Source organism: Pinus tabuliformis, chromosome 9 (genome assembly GCF_031772625.1).
Source record: "Pinus tabuliformis cultivar Carrire ecotype Pingquan chromosome 9, CPIR1, whole genome shotgun sequence".
Classification (NCBI taxonomy): domain Eukaryota; kingdom Viridiplantae; phylum Streptophyta; class Pinopsida; order Pinales; family Pinaceae; genus Pinus; species Pinus tabuliformis.
This window is the reverse complement of record NC_142307.1, coordinates 1,186,898,553-1,186,914,523: the sequence shown is the minus strand read 5'-3', so window position 1 is coordinate 1,186,914,523 and position 15,971 is coordinate 1,186,898,553. Positions and strand designations below refer to the sequence as shown.

Here is a 15,971-nt window from a genome sequence, read left to right as displayed (position 1 = left end):
TATGGCTGGTATTAGAAATTTAACATGATCCGAAATCAGCTTACCTCTATTTATATGAGGGAAACCAAATCGATTTAGGAGTCTCGACACTTTGCTTCTTTTTATTTTCATGATTTCCTTGGATCTCAATATCCTTGATGATGAAAACTTTTGGAACACTGTGTGATCTCGATGGGGCGTCCAATGTTTCAGGTGAACACTTCACCCATCCTGAAGGGCAGAAAGCTTCATCCTTTTTAGGGAGATTCCATAATAATATATTTTTTATTTCTTCCTTGTTTTCAGTCGTGGATTTTTGTATTTCTTCCATGTTTTCAGTGATGTACTTTTGTATTTCTTCCCTACAAAATTTTCATGTTTCTTTCTTTGTTTCCACCATTTTTTGTTCCACATTCTTTACTTATCCTTGCGTTTGTGACAATTGATCTTCCAACTTGGTTACTCAATAATGGATATCTTCTATTTCTTGATGAGTCATTAATGAACCTTCAAGAGGTTTAATTGGTGGAATAGCTTTTGGATTTTTCTTTGGAGCCATGTGAGAAAATAATAATAGTACTCCTCTTTATCACAACTTTCAGTCACCCAAAAAAATGTATCTTAATCAAAAGTGATGTCGCTTGTAAGTTACACACCTTTAAAGCCTTAATTTGGAGAATATCTCAATGGCTAACCTTTCTCTTGATATATCCCTGACATTTGAGCCCTTTTGAATCTGAAATTTTGGAGTGTGATACTTTGATATGTCTTCTCTACAATTCTGCAGGTTTGACCAGAATTTGATTTGCCTAGTGAAAGTCATGTTAACTTTCTCAAAACTTGCTGATTTTTGGCCTCTTTCCAGGATAAAATTTGTAGTGTGCCACGTGTCCAATTCTTCAAATATAATTCTGAATTTTTTACCTGAGGTACTTTGTTATGTCTCCTCAGATCTCTAAGAATTTCAATCTTGAGATTTATTCTCTAGTTGAACAAAATTTCACGGTCTAAAAACTTCCTTGAAAAAAATTATAGTGAAAATTGTGAGATGATTTGTTTGAAACAGATTTTAGGACCAATCACAAACTCTAACTTCCTCAGCGTATATATCTGAAATTATAGCAAACCAAAATCTGAAATTTTATCTAGATGTTTGTCAAGATCTTGCCTAAATCTGCTCAAAATTTCACTTTTGAAACTTTCCAGAAAAAAGTTATAGTGAAAATGCCATGATGACCTTTTTGAAGCAACAAAACCCTAGGCCTATATGCTTTGATACCAAATGTTATGGAACTTGGGCTTTAAAAATGATAAGAAACCAATAAGTACAGGCCACTCTATGGTGAAACTTCCTTTTGCAATGAGAACAATGTATAAGACAAGATTTTATAATTCTAAGACTAGGTCTGCTTATATATATATATATATATAGATATATATATATATATATATATATCGAGAGAGAGAGAGAGAGAGAGTACAATTATAACAAAATGGTATAGTGAAAGGTTATAGCCTACATAGCAATATAACAATAGAAGTGTAATCACTCGATATCCAGGGTTTAATAAGGGGTTTTAGAGTTAACATGGGGATTATATAGGGTTTAACAAATATGTAGGCTCTACTGCCAGATATTTGCTCACTGGAAAAAACTATACATTGTGAGAGTAGATGTTGGTCTGTTAGCCTTCTACCTTATGTTAAAATTCAATTGTTGAAAGTTTGTAAGTTACCATATCAATCATTAATTTTCTTTCTTTTTTTGCCAGGAAAAAGAGCATTTATTGCTGGAATAGCAGATGACAATGGATATGGTTGGGCCATAGCAAAGTCCCTTGCTGCTGCTGGTGCAGAAATTCTTGTTGGCACTTGGGTTCCGGTTCGTCATAATAAGCTTGAGACTGTTTTTCCTTTTAGCATTTTAGACAGTAAAAACTGAAAGCACGTCTTTAAAACTATTTATATTTCATGTTTATGCTAAAAAGCTCGCTATTATGAACATGAGATTTCTCACTTGCCACACTTGTGTTTAAAGCTGTCTTTGTTTTCATGATCTGCTTGCATAAATGCATACTGGATTTCTTAAGTGTATATACTGCCATTAAATTTGTTTTTTGAAAACTGCTAGAAGTCCCATGATTTTCTTTGTTGTTCACCAGGCTATGAACATATTTGAAACCAGCTTGAAACGAGGCAAGTTTGATGAATCACGTGTGTAAGGACTCTCTTAGACTTACCTTATTTTAGTTTGCAAGGCATTTTTTATTCATGAATCTTAAGGCAAAAGTCTTAATTTGTTTATAAATTGAATCATTGCTTTGGTATAATTAAAGCTACAAATTTCGAAGTGCAGGCTGCCAAATGGTTCTATGATGGAGATCTCTAAGATCTATCCTCTGGATGCTGTTTATGATACTCTCGAGGATGTTCCTGAAGATGTAAATATCTTAATCCTATCACAACCATAAGTAGATATTTTTCCTTTAATTCTTTGATTGCTTTCCTGATTTGTGGATCTGCTTGAGTTTTAAAGTTAGTTGGCCTTGGTACAAAGCAATATATTAAGTAGACAATTCTCAAACAAGCCTTTGTATTTGTTAGATTTGGATATCAAGTGAAATAGATGTCTGGCAGGGTTCTGGGCCAGTGGGGCTGAGGGCATAAGAGGAGATTAAGGCTATATTTATGCCCTTAGTATCTTTTAAACAAATTTTCAAATCTAGTTTATCTGAAAGTATCTAGAATTTTGAACACGAATAAATTTATTCTATTCTACTACAGGTAAAAAAAAACAAAAGGTACGCAGGAGCCTCAAATTGGACAGTTCAGGTAATTACTTTTGTTAAAATATTCGATGCATTTGGTTATAAATTAGGATGGACATTATCAATTGGGTGTACCTCGGGTTGTTGGGAGGAATGATTATTATTCTCCCCACCCAATTTCAATTCCCACAAGTGACATGACAGCTTTGATGTAATGGCTTCGAGTCTTCTTGTTGATAATGAATAGTTTCTTGAGGACTGGAACATGTATATTCCTCATATGAAATATAAATATATTTTCCTTGTGAAAAGGAGAAAAAAATTAGGATGGACATTGCCTTTTAACTTTATTATTTATGATATTTGAAAAATAGTCTAAGCACTTATTTGTTTGATATAGAGATTGAGCTATTATATCCCATGGCTAATATTTCAATCTAAATAATTGATAGGAAGTTGCAGAGTCTGTAAAACAAGACTTTGGAAGCATTGATATTCTTGTGCACTCACTTGCAAATGGTCCAGAGGTACATTATCCTTTTATAAAGATGGAAATCATTATGTGTTTTTGTTTATCATTTCTTGTATGAGATTGTCTTGCTTTCTTTTCGTTGTACTTTTAATGATGGTCAGCTCTTGACAGGTTAGTAAACCTCTTCTTGAGACATCAAGACAAGGGTACCTTGCAGCTGTTTCAGCCTCGAGTTATTCTTTTGTCTCATTGCTGAAGTACTTTATACCTATAATGAATCCTGGTGAGTTTTGTCGAAGATACCGTTCGTCTTAGGGCATCATTAGCATATGAAATTCTAGTTTTAGGATGTATTTTTCATAGGCATTTGCAACTATTTTCAGCTTGATTGGAAAATTCAAACCCGTCTAGTTTGTTTTCGAAGTCTTTATCTTTGCTTACTGAAATTTATACTACTACATAAAGGTAAGATTCCAGGTTTTCAGTGCATAGTCCTCTTGAATCCACAAACATGTTTGATATGAAAAAGAATGGTGCTTGAAAAGATAGGCGCTGAACTGGAACGACCTTGCTTTGTGATGCAGGTGGGTCCACAATATCTCTCACATATATTGCATCAGAAAGGATCATTCCAGGGTAAGTTATAATTAAATTCATTACTTGCCCAATGAAAACAGGGTAAATTGCCTCTTGAACATTCTTGTAAGTCTACTAAATATACAAAAAATATATGATTGCTTGCAGATACGGTGGAGGAATGAGTTCTGCAAAAGCTGCTCTGGAAAGTGACACCAGGGTATTATAATTATTTTCCTTTATTAGTATTTTCTTTTAAAGGCTGTTATTTAGTTGCCACTGAGTGAATTCAATATTTTAATTAAATAGGAAATTGAAAGTAGAATGGGAATTCTGTAGAACTTTTTCAAAGCATAAAAGTGTATAGATCCGATCTATGTGGAGGGTTTCAACTGATAAACTTTCTAAATCTGTAGGTGCTTGCTTTTGAAGCTGGAAGACGCTACAACATAAGAGTTAATACAATTTCAGCAGGTACTTTCATGAATATCAAGATAGACACCTTTGTGATTCTCAATCATGACCATGAGTTCAGTGTGATTATGCATGTCTGTACTGGTTCTTTATCTCTTATCTGCTTCACATTTTCTGTTATATGTTTTGCAGGCCCCTTGAGAAGCAGAGCTGCAAAGGCAATTGGATTTATAGATACCATCATTGAATACTCAATGGCAAATGCTCCCTTGCAAAAGGATTTGCTAGCTGGTAATGCAATTCCATCATTTTTTATTCCTCTTTTATGGAATTTTGTTCAAGGCATTCTGCATGATCATGTAGGGAGCTTAGATTGTTTATCAGATAATAAGAAAACAGGCTCATCTTAGACATAGTATGTTGCAACTTGTTTTCCAGATGAGATTGGGAATGCTGCAGCATTTTTAGCTTCACCATTAGCCTCTGCAATAACTGGCACAGTTGCATACGTTGACAATGGGTTGCATGCTATGGGAGTTGCAGTGGATAGTCCAGCCTTTGCTGAACTTGCAATACCACAGACAGAAAAAAGCAGGACTCCAGCATGATACTGTTAGCAAACAAGTCATGAAGTCTATCTGTCACAGGTTGTCACATAACAAGTGACCGGTGCCTTTCAAGTGGAATCTGGGTAGTCTCTAGTTATGATAGAGTTATTTGATTAAATGCTTTAGTCCAGTAAGGCAGTTTGGTTGTTAACAAAAACCCTAAACATTGAGCATTGAGGAATGTAAGTTCCCTCCTCACTAAGAAAGGCTGTTCAGAAATTAGTGTATTCATGGAGGAATTTTAGAGAGGTATAATTCAGGTTAATTGAAGGCATCTTTGCATATGTTGACTCTCGTTATGGCAATTTAGAATAATGATCCACCAGATGGAGGGGTTTCATCTCCACTTAATCTGAAGAGACTGTTAAAGAGGTTATGGAGCAAGCAAAAGAAAAGTTGCTGTAGCCTGTAGATATTGGCGTCTTACAATTTGTTTGTTTGTTGCGTGGCCTATTATTTGGAAAAATGTTTACAATAGGTTTAAATTGTTAAAAATAGGTTCTGGCAATCATTTGGATACTTGTGGCTGGAATTTAAAGAAAAATAAATAAATTTTATTAAAAGCAGATTACTAGATATTCCTTATGTTGTCTTACAGGCTTTTAGTCACGTGAAATTCTTATACACTAAATTTAGAAGCTGCTACAGATTGTATGTAAAGATTGCAGAGCCTTTGCAAATGGCTTGCGGAATTTCTTGTATGTCTCTTAATTGATTCCTGGATGAGGACCTGTAGGCTTTTGCAAATGTTTGTTGTGGCCCTTCAAGAGTAGAATTAACACACCACTCTTACAACATGACTGACATGATATTTGCCTTTGAGAAAACAAAACCATAAGTTGACAGATACACATCGCAAGACATAACTTCAGTGGTGTTGGTCATTCATTCTTAGCACTTTTTTCTTGTCTGCAACTCAATCTTGTTGTGCTTCATAAAATGCAAAACTTTGTTTGTGAACAAGACTTGCAGACACATAGATCTAACAGGTTTGAAACCAAATGGCTTGCGGAATTTCTTGTATGTCTCTTAATTGATTCCCGGATGAGGACCTGTAGGCTTTTGCAAATGTTTGTTGTGGCCCTTCAAGAGTAGAATTAACACCTGTAGGCTTTTGCAAATGTTTGTTGTGGCCCTTCAAGAGTAGAATTAACACGCCACTGCTACAACATGACTGACATGATATTTGCCTTTGAGAAAACAAAACCATAAGTTGACAGATACACATCGCAAGACATAACTTCAATGGTGTTGACTCTTTATTCTGTTAGTCATTCATTCTTAGCACTTTTTTTCTTGTCTGCAACTCAATCTTGTTGTGCTTCATAAAATGCAAAACTTTGTTTGTGACCAATACTTGCAGACACATAGATCTAACAGGTTTGAAACCTATGCCGGCGACTCTTTTTTTCATGTTGGCAAACCAAATTGTGATTGCCCCTCAGTGATATCCGATTATGAATCATCCTAAATCATTCACTCCAAAACTTGATGCAGCAATTTGCTTTTTTTTAATCATAAAATGTTGAACTGCACCAGAAATAAAGAAGTGTAGAATGGAATTTTATTCATATGATACATATTTAAATATGTTGTTTCTCACTGTTTGGATTCATCTTCCAAGGCCTCTTGGACTCTCAATGATGGTTCATATTTCTCACCATAACCCTTTTGATTTGGTGTCCTACATTCCCCCCCTTAATCTGAGAGGGTTCTTGTGAATCCAAGCAGAGAGATCAGGACAGCTGCCAAAGACTGAATGTGCTCTCAAAGTCTAGTGGTTTGGGATGACCAACAAACCCAATGGCTAGCAGAAGCTGAAGTCTTTTACTAATGGTGGTTTAAGGTTGATCATCTACTCTAGAGCTCGACCCTAAGGCTCAATGGTTCTTGGAACATTTTTAAATTTGGCTAGAAGTTGTCGCAAATTGTGGAACTTAGTTTAAGGCTCAACAGTTCTCGGAAGATTTTGTGATTTAGCTGGAAGTTGATGTCTTTTGCTGACTGGAAATGCTGACGAATAGTGATTTGAAGATGACTACAAATTGTTGTCTAACTAAGTCTTCTACTAAATGGTGGTTTAAAGCTGACCACAAATTAAATCATGCTCATGGCTCTGAGTCTAGCTCAAGCTTTTGAGGCTCTAGTTCTGGTTGTGGCCCAGGTTCATTTGTACATGTTTGATTGATAGGGCTTCAAAACTAAAGGTCTATCATTACTATTATTCTCTCTTGTCAGATGCAAGGTGAGAAGGTAAAAATCTTTCACTACGCTCACAAGGATGAAGATAAAAAACTTTGATCTTCCATGTGGCCAAATTGATGAGGGTGTTGATTGGAGTAAAGAAGTAACGATTATGCTTGCCTAGGTGTGAAAGCTAGTAGAAAGACCCATAGGATAGCCACTTTGCATGATATTAATTTATTTAACTATTTCCTAAAATTGGACTTGGGAAAAATTTAGAAATCCTAAGTTAACTTATGATTTAATCTCAACGCTTCATCAAGATCTAATCTTAGCCATTGAAAGTGATTGTGAGTCTTAGGTCGAAATTATAAGAGGAGATAGAGCGAGGAAGTGGCCAATTCGAAGAGCACAAATAGTGTGTCAGAGCAGCGAAGGGAGAGACTAGGGTTTCAACAGATCACAAAGTTTCAACAACCAAGAGGGAGAGATCGAGTGAGGGCCGAGTTGCTCTAACTTAGAAAGCATTAGTGCAACCCTTTAGATCACACGTATGCACAAAGACATAGAGTTGCACGTCCATACAGGGCGCATATAGGTCGAACTATGCAACCATTTGACAAAGCGAGTGCACATAAGGGGTTCAGTTTTCCTTGGGGAAGCTGCTAAAAAAATCCTGTGCTGAAAGAGAAGTTTTCCCTTGCTGTAAATTTTGTGAAAAATGACCTTTTGCTGAAAATAATAAAAGACACAAAGTTTGCAGGTTTTCCCCAGAGTTGGGGTTTCTAGCGTATATCTCGTGTTCTATGTGTTGAATGTGTTTGTCTTCTGATTTATTTATTTCTGTTGTGCATGCTAAGTTAGCGTATATCTTGTGTTCTATGTGTTGAATGTGTTTGTCCTCTGATTTATTTATTTCTGTTGTGCATGCTAAGTTAGAAAACTCAGTGTTTTTGTAATTCAAGTTTCCAGAACAACAATTGTTTGTATTCAGAACACCAATTGTTTATATTTATGGGAACACACTTAGAAAATTGCAAATCAGTTACTGGGTTTTAAGGGAAACTAACATGGTATGACAACATAGCTTCTGGTTGAAGACCAAACACAATTTTTGTCTTTAGGAGCAAGTTTTGTGATTCAGAGGGAGCAAGTTCACCGATTCGATTTGGTCGCTAGGGTTTTTGGGTAGTGCGAATTGGCAGTATGGCGTATCAGGGCCTTAGATTCATGGATAGGTTGTATGGTGCATCCAACTTCTATTCTTAGCGTGAGAGGATTGTTGTGGTGTTGGAGGAACAAGGGGTGTGGGAATTTGTTGATAATGTTCCAACTACACCCAATGACCCTCAACAGTTGGCTGTGCATAACCGACAAGATGCTAAGGTGAGAAGAATCAATCTTGGGGGTAATCAAAGACCATATCATTCCTCACTTGACCATGAAGAAGATAGCCAAGGCTATGTGGACTGCCATCATTGGCCCTTATCAAGGTTTGAGCGAGGCCAAAAAACTAGTGTTGAAGGATAAATTGTGGACTACTAAAATGTCCAAGTCTGATTCTATTGTGTCTTACCTCACCAAGTTTATCCAAGTGAGGGAAGTGTTGGCTGGTGTGGGGTAGACAGTTCCACATATGGATCTGGTAAATTTTGGTTTGATCTGGTAAATTTTGCTAGAATGTTTGACCAAGTGCTAGAGATGACCATGATATGGATTGAGATATGTCTCAAATGTTGAAGCACAACTGTAGGGATATGCATATTGAGATTGAGCAGAGAGTGTAGAAGATATGAAGAACACATTAGGATGATGCTTCAATTTGGGCTTTGTCATGATATCTTGGATGAGCAGGGAGCAGATATCTGTCACACTCAACACTCCAGAGGTTGAGTATATTGTAGCTAGTTTGGCGAGTTGTGAAGCAGTATGGCTTCGAAAGCTACCCACATGAATGTTTGACAAAGTGTTGGAGACGACTATGATGACAAGTCGAAGCACATTGAAACCAAGTATCGAGACCTGAAGACAATTCAATGGTGACTTCCAAGTAGATCTACAAGATCAAGTATGCGGCAATTGGAAGTACAAAGTGCGATTCGTGACAAGAAGGTTCTCCCAGAAAGAGGGAGAGAACCATGAGGACACATGTTCTCTAGTTGCCAGGGATTTGAGGTACATGAGAGGTAATCTCATGTTTGCGACTGAAGAAAGCTTTGTATGGACCTTGGGCATGGAATTCTCGGATTGATGGATATATGATGAGTCTTGGTTGATTTTGTTATTATATGAGTTGTTTCTGACGGGCGCTGAAGGACTCATGTGACAAAGGGAGCAATAGTGGCAGGAGGATTTGCTTCTGGGATAGAGGGACCAATCACGCCCTGCTTTAGTGTCAAAGGGAGTTGACCACTGAGTTCGAGATAAGGATCTAGATTTGATGCATTACTTCCTTGGTCAAGGAAAGTATACTATTGAGATCCTTCATGGATGATGGGCTACATGGACACTCCCATGGTGAGCGATTTGAAAAAGCTTAGAGGCTCTGGTTTAGATTTGGTGGATCACACAATGTACAGACAATCAGAAATAGAGGAAGGACCAACTGTCCAAGTGGATGTCATGAGATTGTTAGACTAGATGCTCAAAGATGGGAGGTCTCTAATAGCAGTATGCTTTACATGAGTGGATCATGATAGATAACAAATATGCTTCAGTGACTAGGAAGTAGCAGGCAGAGGGAGCAACCAGGATTTCCATAACATGACCCATTTTAGTGTTAGAGGGAGTACATAGTCAGAGTGACCGGAAAACAGTTGTGGTGATGGATCTAGTGAAGGACGCTGGTCAATTGATAGTTGAGCCGAGACATGCATCACATGTTTGAGGTACTTGCATGGTACAACTGGATATAGATTGAGATATGTCTCAAATGATGAAGTACAACTGCAGGGATATACATATTCAGATTGAGCAGAGAGTGCATAAGACATGAAGAGCGCATTAAGATGATGCTTCGGTTTGGGTTCTGCGATGATATCTTGGATGAGCATGATGCAGATATCTGTCACACTCAACATTGTAGAGGTTGAGTATATTGCAACTAGTTTTGCGAGTTGTGAAGCAATGTGGCTTTGAAAGCTACTTGCAGGAATGTTTGACTAGGTGCTAAAGACACTGTAATATGGATTGAGAAATGTCTCAAATGTTGAAGCACAACTGCATGGATATGCATATTCAGATTGAGCAGAGAGTGCATAAGATAGGAAGAGCACATTAGGATGATGCTTCAGTTTGGGCTTTGCCATGATATCTTGGATGGGCATGAAGTAGATATCTGCCACACTCAACACTGCAGAGGCTGAGTATATTGCAGCTAGTTTGGCAAGTTGTGAAGTAGTGTGGCTTTGAAAGCTACCCACAAGAATATTTGACCAGGTGCTAGAGACAACTATGATGACAATTTGAAGCACATTGAAATCAAGTACTGAGACATGGTATAGAAGGGAGCAGTGAGGCTCCAATACATTTTTATAGACAAGCAGGTTGCTTACATTCTCACAAAACCTCCTTTCCTAGGATGAAGTTTGTTTACTTTAGGGACAAGCATGGAGTAGTTGAGAATGCTTCCCTGAGTTGGAGTGTTGATGTTGTAGCACGAATGGGAAGATGTTCTCCCTAGGTCAAGGGTATTGACTAGGAGGCATGTAATGTGGCTAGGGAGATTTGCCAGAGAACATTAGGGCCTAGAGTGCTCCCCCGGTCAGAAGGTTTTGACCATATTGCCAAGGATTACTTGGCTAGTGGGTAGAGTGAGTGCCCCATAGCACCGGGTAAGTATTTTACCATTCAAGTATCATGTGATGACATGAAGGAATGGTAAATTGGCCCAGGGTTTCACCATTGGTTAGGGATATTGATTTGGTTCCAAGTGATGACTTGGATAGTTGGTGACCCAAGACTAGTCTTGTGTTTACTCCGGTCAGGGGGTACCTGGCCATATCGCTAAGGAGTATTTCGCTAGTGGGTGACTAGATCCATTTGCAAATGATCTTTTGCATGATGTTGATACATGATGCTTTCCACATGGTTCTAGGATAACGCATGAAGTTGATGGATACATTAACATAGTGGGTTCATTCAATCTTTTCTCGGGATGGAGAAATTGTTCAACAAAGAGGACATTTGAGAAAGTCAAGGTGAATACCTCCCTAGCTAAGAGGGAGTGTTGATTTTTAGTAGCTACGACCGATATTCAAAATGGAGGGAAAAATTAAATTTGAATTAAATTGATTTGTTTGAAGGTCGGCTCCAATTGTCAGGTCGGCCCAACACAAGGAAATGTGCCCCTTGAGCACTTCATGACCACTATTTATACCTACTCAACTTCCTCACTTGGAGACATCAATTCGGCTCACACTTATTTGTTTTTTTGTTCACACATGCGAACTTGGAGAGAGAGAAGAAGATCAAAGAAGTTTGACCAATGTTGATCACTGTTTGACCAAGGTTTTTGGCTTCTGTTTTACTGGAGTTCTAAGGCAGTTGAACGAATTTTTGAGGTACTATTTGACCGAAATTATGAGGCAGTTGACCGAATTTTTGAGGCATTGTTTCATTGAAATTCTGTGGTAGTGGACTGAATTTTTGAGGTCAGTTTGACCTTGTTTTCTAAGGCATTCACCAAGCTGTTCCGAGGTCAATTTGACTGAGTTTTCTGAGGCTTTGACCAAGTTCGTTATGGATAGTTTGACCAAGTCACTGTGCTGACTAGGTTTGACTTGTCGGATTTCAGTGGTTTGTTTGACCTAAGTTGACTTATGAATATCAGATTGTAACTTTGTTGAATTGAAGAATTTCTCCTAAGAAAAGATTACTAGGATTTTTTTCTCGAGTTTGGGTTTCCCAGGTGAAAATTTGTCTCTGTGTGCTTCGCTGCCTCTTTATGGTCCTAATGTCATTATTGCATTACTATTGATATTTTGTATGTGTAATTGCTTAATGATATATATGACATAAGTGAACTTGGTTAAGAAATTATTGGAAAGTAATTATCGAATTAAAAGATCAATTTCTCTTAGGAAAATCAACATGGGCAAGTTACACTAGAGGCTTTCACCGGGAAGAAATTACATGTATCAAATTTTCGGATATTTGGTAACTTGGTGTACTACCATGTACCATAGGAGAAAAGGAAGAAGTTGGAGCCCACATCAAAGAAGGGCATCTTCATGTGTAACAATGAGACATCCAAAGCATACAGGGTGTATATACAAGCACTCAATAAAACAATGATTAGGAGAGATGTGAAGTTCGCTGAAGAAAAGGCTTTGAGGAAGTCTTTAGAACGTGAGCTGACTACTATATAGGAGGAGAAGCAGTGGACTCCCAAGAAGGAGGTTTAGCCAACACCTCAGACTTCAGCTGAACATGTTGATGGGCATGCTGAGCAGCATAAGTACAAGAGGGACATGCAATTTGAGAGAGTGGAGCTTGTTGTCGCCCAAAGTGTACACCTAAGGAGCAACATTCAGAGTAGGGGTTGTCACTCTCACTCCATTTAGACTCTCTCCTAACTAAGTCAATGGGGTAGTCCCTCAAGGTAAATGGAAGAAGAAAACTTGTTGGAAGAACAAGTTCTAGGAGACTAAGGGCAAGATCAATACCTCTGTAGGCAACTTGAGATTAATTAGCAAGTGTGTTTATTAAATGAGCAAAGTAAATCTTAAGAAGATGAAGTATTTAAGGACAATGAGACAATAATCACATAAATAGATATAGATCAATGCCTAATGGACAATGCTCAAAGTAAATTATGCCACTAGCACACATATGAAAAGCTTCAAGTTGATAGACAAGTAGTGCTGCAAGAGGGATGTTAGTAAGATAGATCACGTCAACGAGAAATATGAGCAGTAAACAGTGTAAGAACAATTTGCAAGTAATTATGATTTATAGAAATACAACAAGCTTGTAATTATAAAGTAAGCCCAAAATTCTAGTTATAATGATCAAATGCAAGATGTGAGGCAAAAGCTAGTGAATGCTTCAATGAGATACAAATATGACAATGTGCTTCAAGAAATGAAATACCAATCCACTTATGGTTAAAAATGCTTAAAGTACAAAGTGAGATTAGTTTATGACAATGAATCCAATAAAAGTCACGCAATAAAACAAAACTTTAAATATATAACACAAGTGCCTTAGTGGTAATTGCTCTTAGTATGAAATGAATTATTATTTAGATTTATAATATCACATCACTGAAGATTTGATTTTAAGAATGTTTTAAGAACAAATGTGTGAGATGCAAAAGCACAAGTAATTATTTAAATGGTGAGGGACATAAGCAACTTCAATATAACTTAGATCTGTTAGCCAAATGGAGATTATCAATGATAGACAAAGCTATTTAGATCAAAAGAACGACAATTAAAATGGAGATTATCAATGATAGACAAAGCTATTTAGATAAAGAGTGACAATTAAATGAAGTGCTTTAGTTAATGCAAAAGCACAAGTAATTATTTAAATGGTGAGAAACATAAGCAATTTCAATATAACTTAGGCCTGTTAGCCAAATAGAGATTATCAATGATAGACAAAACTATTTAGATCAAAAGAGTGACAATTAAAATAGAGATTATCAATGATAGACAAAGCTATTTAGATCAAAAGAGTGACAATTAAATAAAATGCTTTAAATAATGTAAATTAAAAACGATTATGCAAATTAGTAAAACTATTCTAATTAATGCAAGAAAAATAAAATGTTAATGTAAGAATAAGAGATAGGGGACCCCAAGCTCCCTCTAAAAATGATTTGATTAAAATTACCAAAAGAACTCCCCTCATACAAATGTGAGGTTTAAATAATCTCAAGGGTGGTTACACTATGTATATATATATTTTTAATACCCTTTCTTAAAACACCAATGAGAAAAAAGGCATTGTAATAATTTAGCAAAATTTATAATGATAAACCTATCTTCCTAAAGATATCGATTTTCCTCATAAGTGAAATTCACTATTAAAAAACCTGATTTTCAAACCCCAAGAAGAAATTACGCAAGGAATGAGGAATAAAATTATTTGGGTAGGAGAGGAACACTTAAAAAGTTAGTCTTGAAGTTCCAAGCCTTACGATGCTTATAAAACTGTGTTTACGACAGGTGGAAATATGGCTCGAATTGTGGACAAATACTTTCAAGAGCGTCCATTAATGGTTTCGAAGCCTTCGATGATGTTTCCGTCAGAAATCGTTGTCAAATAGCCTCCCACAATTTTTGCTTAAGCTGTCTGACGTGCGGTCGAGAAACAGAGGCCTCCAGAAAATAATTCGATTTCAAAAAAAAATGTAAAGAAATTTTCTTTCAAGTCGCTAGATGATGGATTCTCTGCCAATTTTTTTTTTGAAAATCCCCTCCCAAACATTTTTGATTTTGTCTGCAAAATGTCCAAAGGTTAAGTGATTTCGCACCAAGAGAAATATCAGACCTCTAGGGTTTGCGGCCCACTAGAAAAAAGGCCAGAAATACCCGCGGCTGCCCCAAAATTTCCAATTAAATTCTTGAAGCCACAAAAAAAAAATTAAATTTCAAAATCCTTAGCTTTAGAAGTGAAGAGAGACCTCCTATGCTTGCGGTATAGCCCCTAAAAAATTAGAAAAAGGTTCTTTAAGAATGATTTGTAAGCTTCTTTCTTAAAGAGCTAACAGTACAATGATGTGGTTTGACGGTAAGTCACATGGGCGAAACCCAGGGAGACCGAAGTTCAAATCTCATTGAGTACAATGCCCTGCTGTGGTGGCAGCTAAAGGGGCGGATTCCCCTATCCCGTGAGTCTGCTTTGCTAAAATCATAAGAACTTAGTACAGTGATATGGGGTTTAACGGTAAGTTTCGTTGGGTGAAACCCACGAGACGGAGGTTCAAATCTCGTTGAGTACATGGCCTGTTGTGTCTTGGCTAGAAGAGTAGGCGACCCGAGAGTGGACGTCTCGGCTCTTGTTGAGGCATAAGTTCTTGCTATGTGTGGCTTGCAGGTTGCTGCACCTAGCCTAGGTTTATAGTGGCAGCCAGTTGGATTTGATCCTGGGCCTGCCCAGGATAACTCTCACCAGTTACCGATTGTCCTAGTGTTAAAAAAAAAATCATAAGAACTTAGTATACCCGACTTGCAGGTGGTTGGTTATGCTCTTGGTGTTATAGTGGCAGCTATGAGGTTTGATCCTGGGTCTCCCATAGATTAGACCTGGCAGTTACCGATTCACCATGTGGTTAAAAAAAAAAGAATTATTTGTAAGCCACAAATGATGTATCAAACCAAATCGATATCAAAAAATAGTTTGAAACCATTTGCAAGCCACAAATGATGTGTCAAACCAAATCGATCTCTAAAAATCGCTTGAAACCCTAGTCGTTGTTTAGACCAGGTAAGGGTTTAACTCGAAAGAATGCTATTTTTTCTTGATTGTGAAGGAGAAATGAAATGAAATGATATTTTAACGTCCGTGAGACTAAAAATAGTCTATGGGATTATTAGTTCTTTGCTTTTCGTCTTTTGCGATTCAACCCTTTTCTTGTTCAAATTGATGATGAAAATAATCTATGGGACTATTAGTTCCCTGCATTTCGTCTTTTGCAATTCAATCATTTTCTTGTTCAAATTGATGATGAAAATAGCCTAAGGGAACTAATCCTTTTTTGGTTCAAATTGATGATGAAAATAGTCTATGGGACTATTAGTTCCTTGCTTTTCGTCTTTTGCAATTCAATCATTTTCTTGTTCAAATTGATGATGAAAATAGCCTATGGGACTATTAGTTCTCTGCTTTTTGTCTTTTGTAGTTCAATCATTTTCTTGTTCAAATTGATGATGAACTGGCCCAACTTTCCAACAATCCCCTCACTGAAAAGACAATGTCAAGATGCCACTGTTAGCATATTCCCATAACTTTCTCTGATGT

General features: G+C 37.0%; 1 protein-coding gene across 1 annotated transcript in view; it reads left to right on the top strand.

The window, feature by feature from the left end:
- The window catches only part of LOC149152799 (enoyl-[acyl-carrier-protein] reductase [NADH] 1, chloroplastic-like), a 34,835-nt gene extending 29,440 nt beyond the window's left edge, over positions 1-5,395 (top strand). Inside the window, exons 3-13 of the mRNA XM_089437983.1 lie at positions 1,752-1,861; positions 2,142-2,197; positions 2,336-2,420; positions 2,764-2,811; positions 3,200-3,274; positions 3,391-3,502; positions 3,804-3,855; positions 3,964-4,015; positions 4,212-4,269; positions 4,402-4,500; positions 4,648-5,395. Coding sequence (XP_089294109.1) covers positions 1,752-1,861; positions 2,142-2,197; positions 2,336-2,420; positions 2,764-2,811; positions 3,200-3,274; positions 3,391-3,502; positions 3,804-3,855; positions 3,964-4,015; positions 4,212-4,269; positions 4,402-4,500; positions 4,648-4,817 — 917 coding nt within the window. The 3' untranslated portion in view covers positions 4,818-5,395. The remainder of the gene's footprint in view (positions 1-1,751; positions 1,862-2,141; positions 2,198-2,335; positions 2,421-2,763; positions 2,812-3,199; positions 3,275-3,390; positions 3,503-3,803; positions 3,856-3,963; positions 4,016-4,211; positions 4,270-4,401; positions 4,501-4,647) is intronic.
- The last annotated feature ends 10,576 nt before the right edge of the window (positions 5,396-15,971 follow it).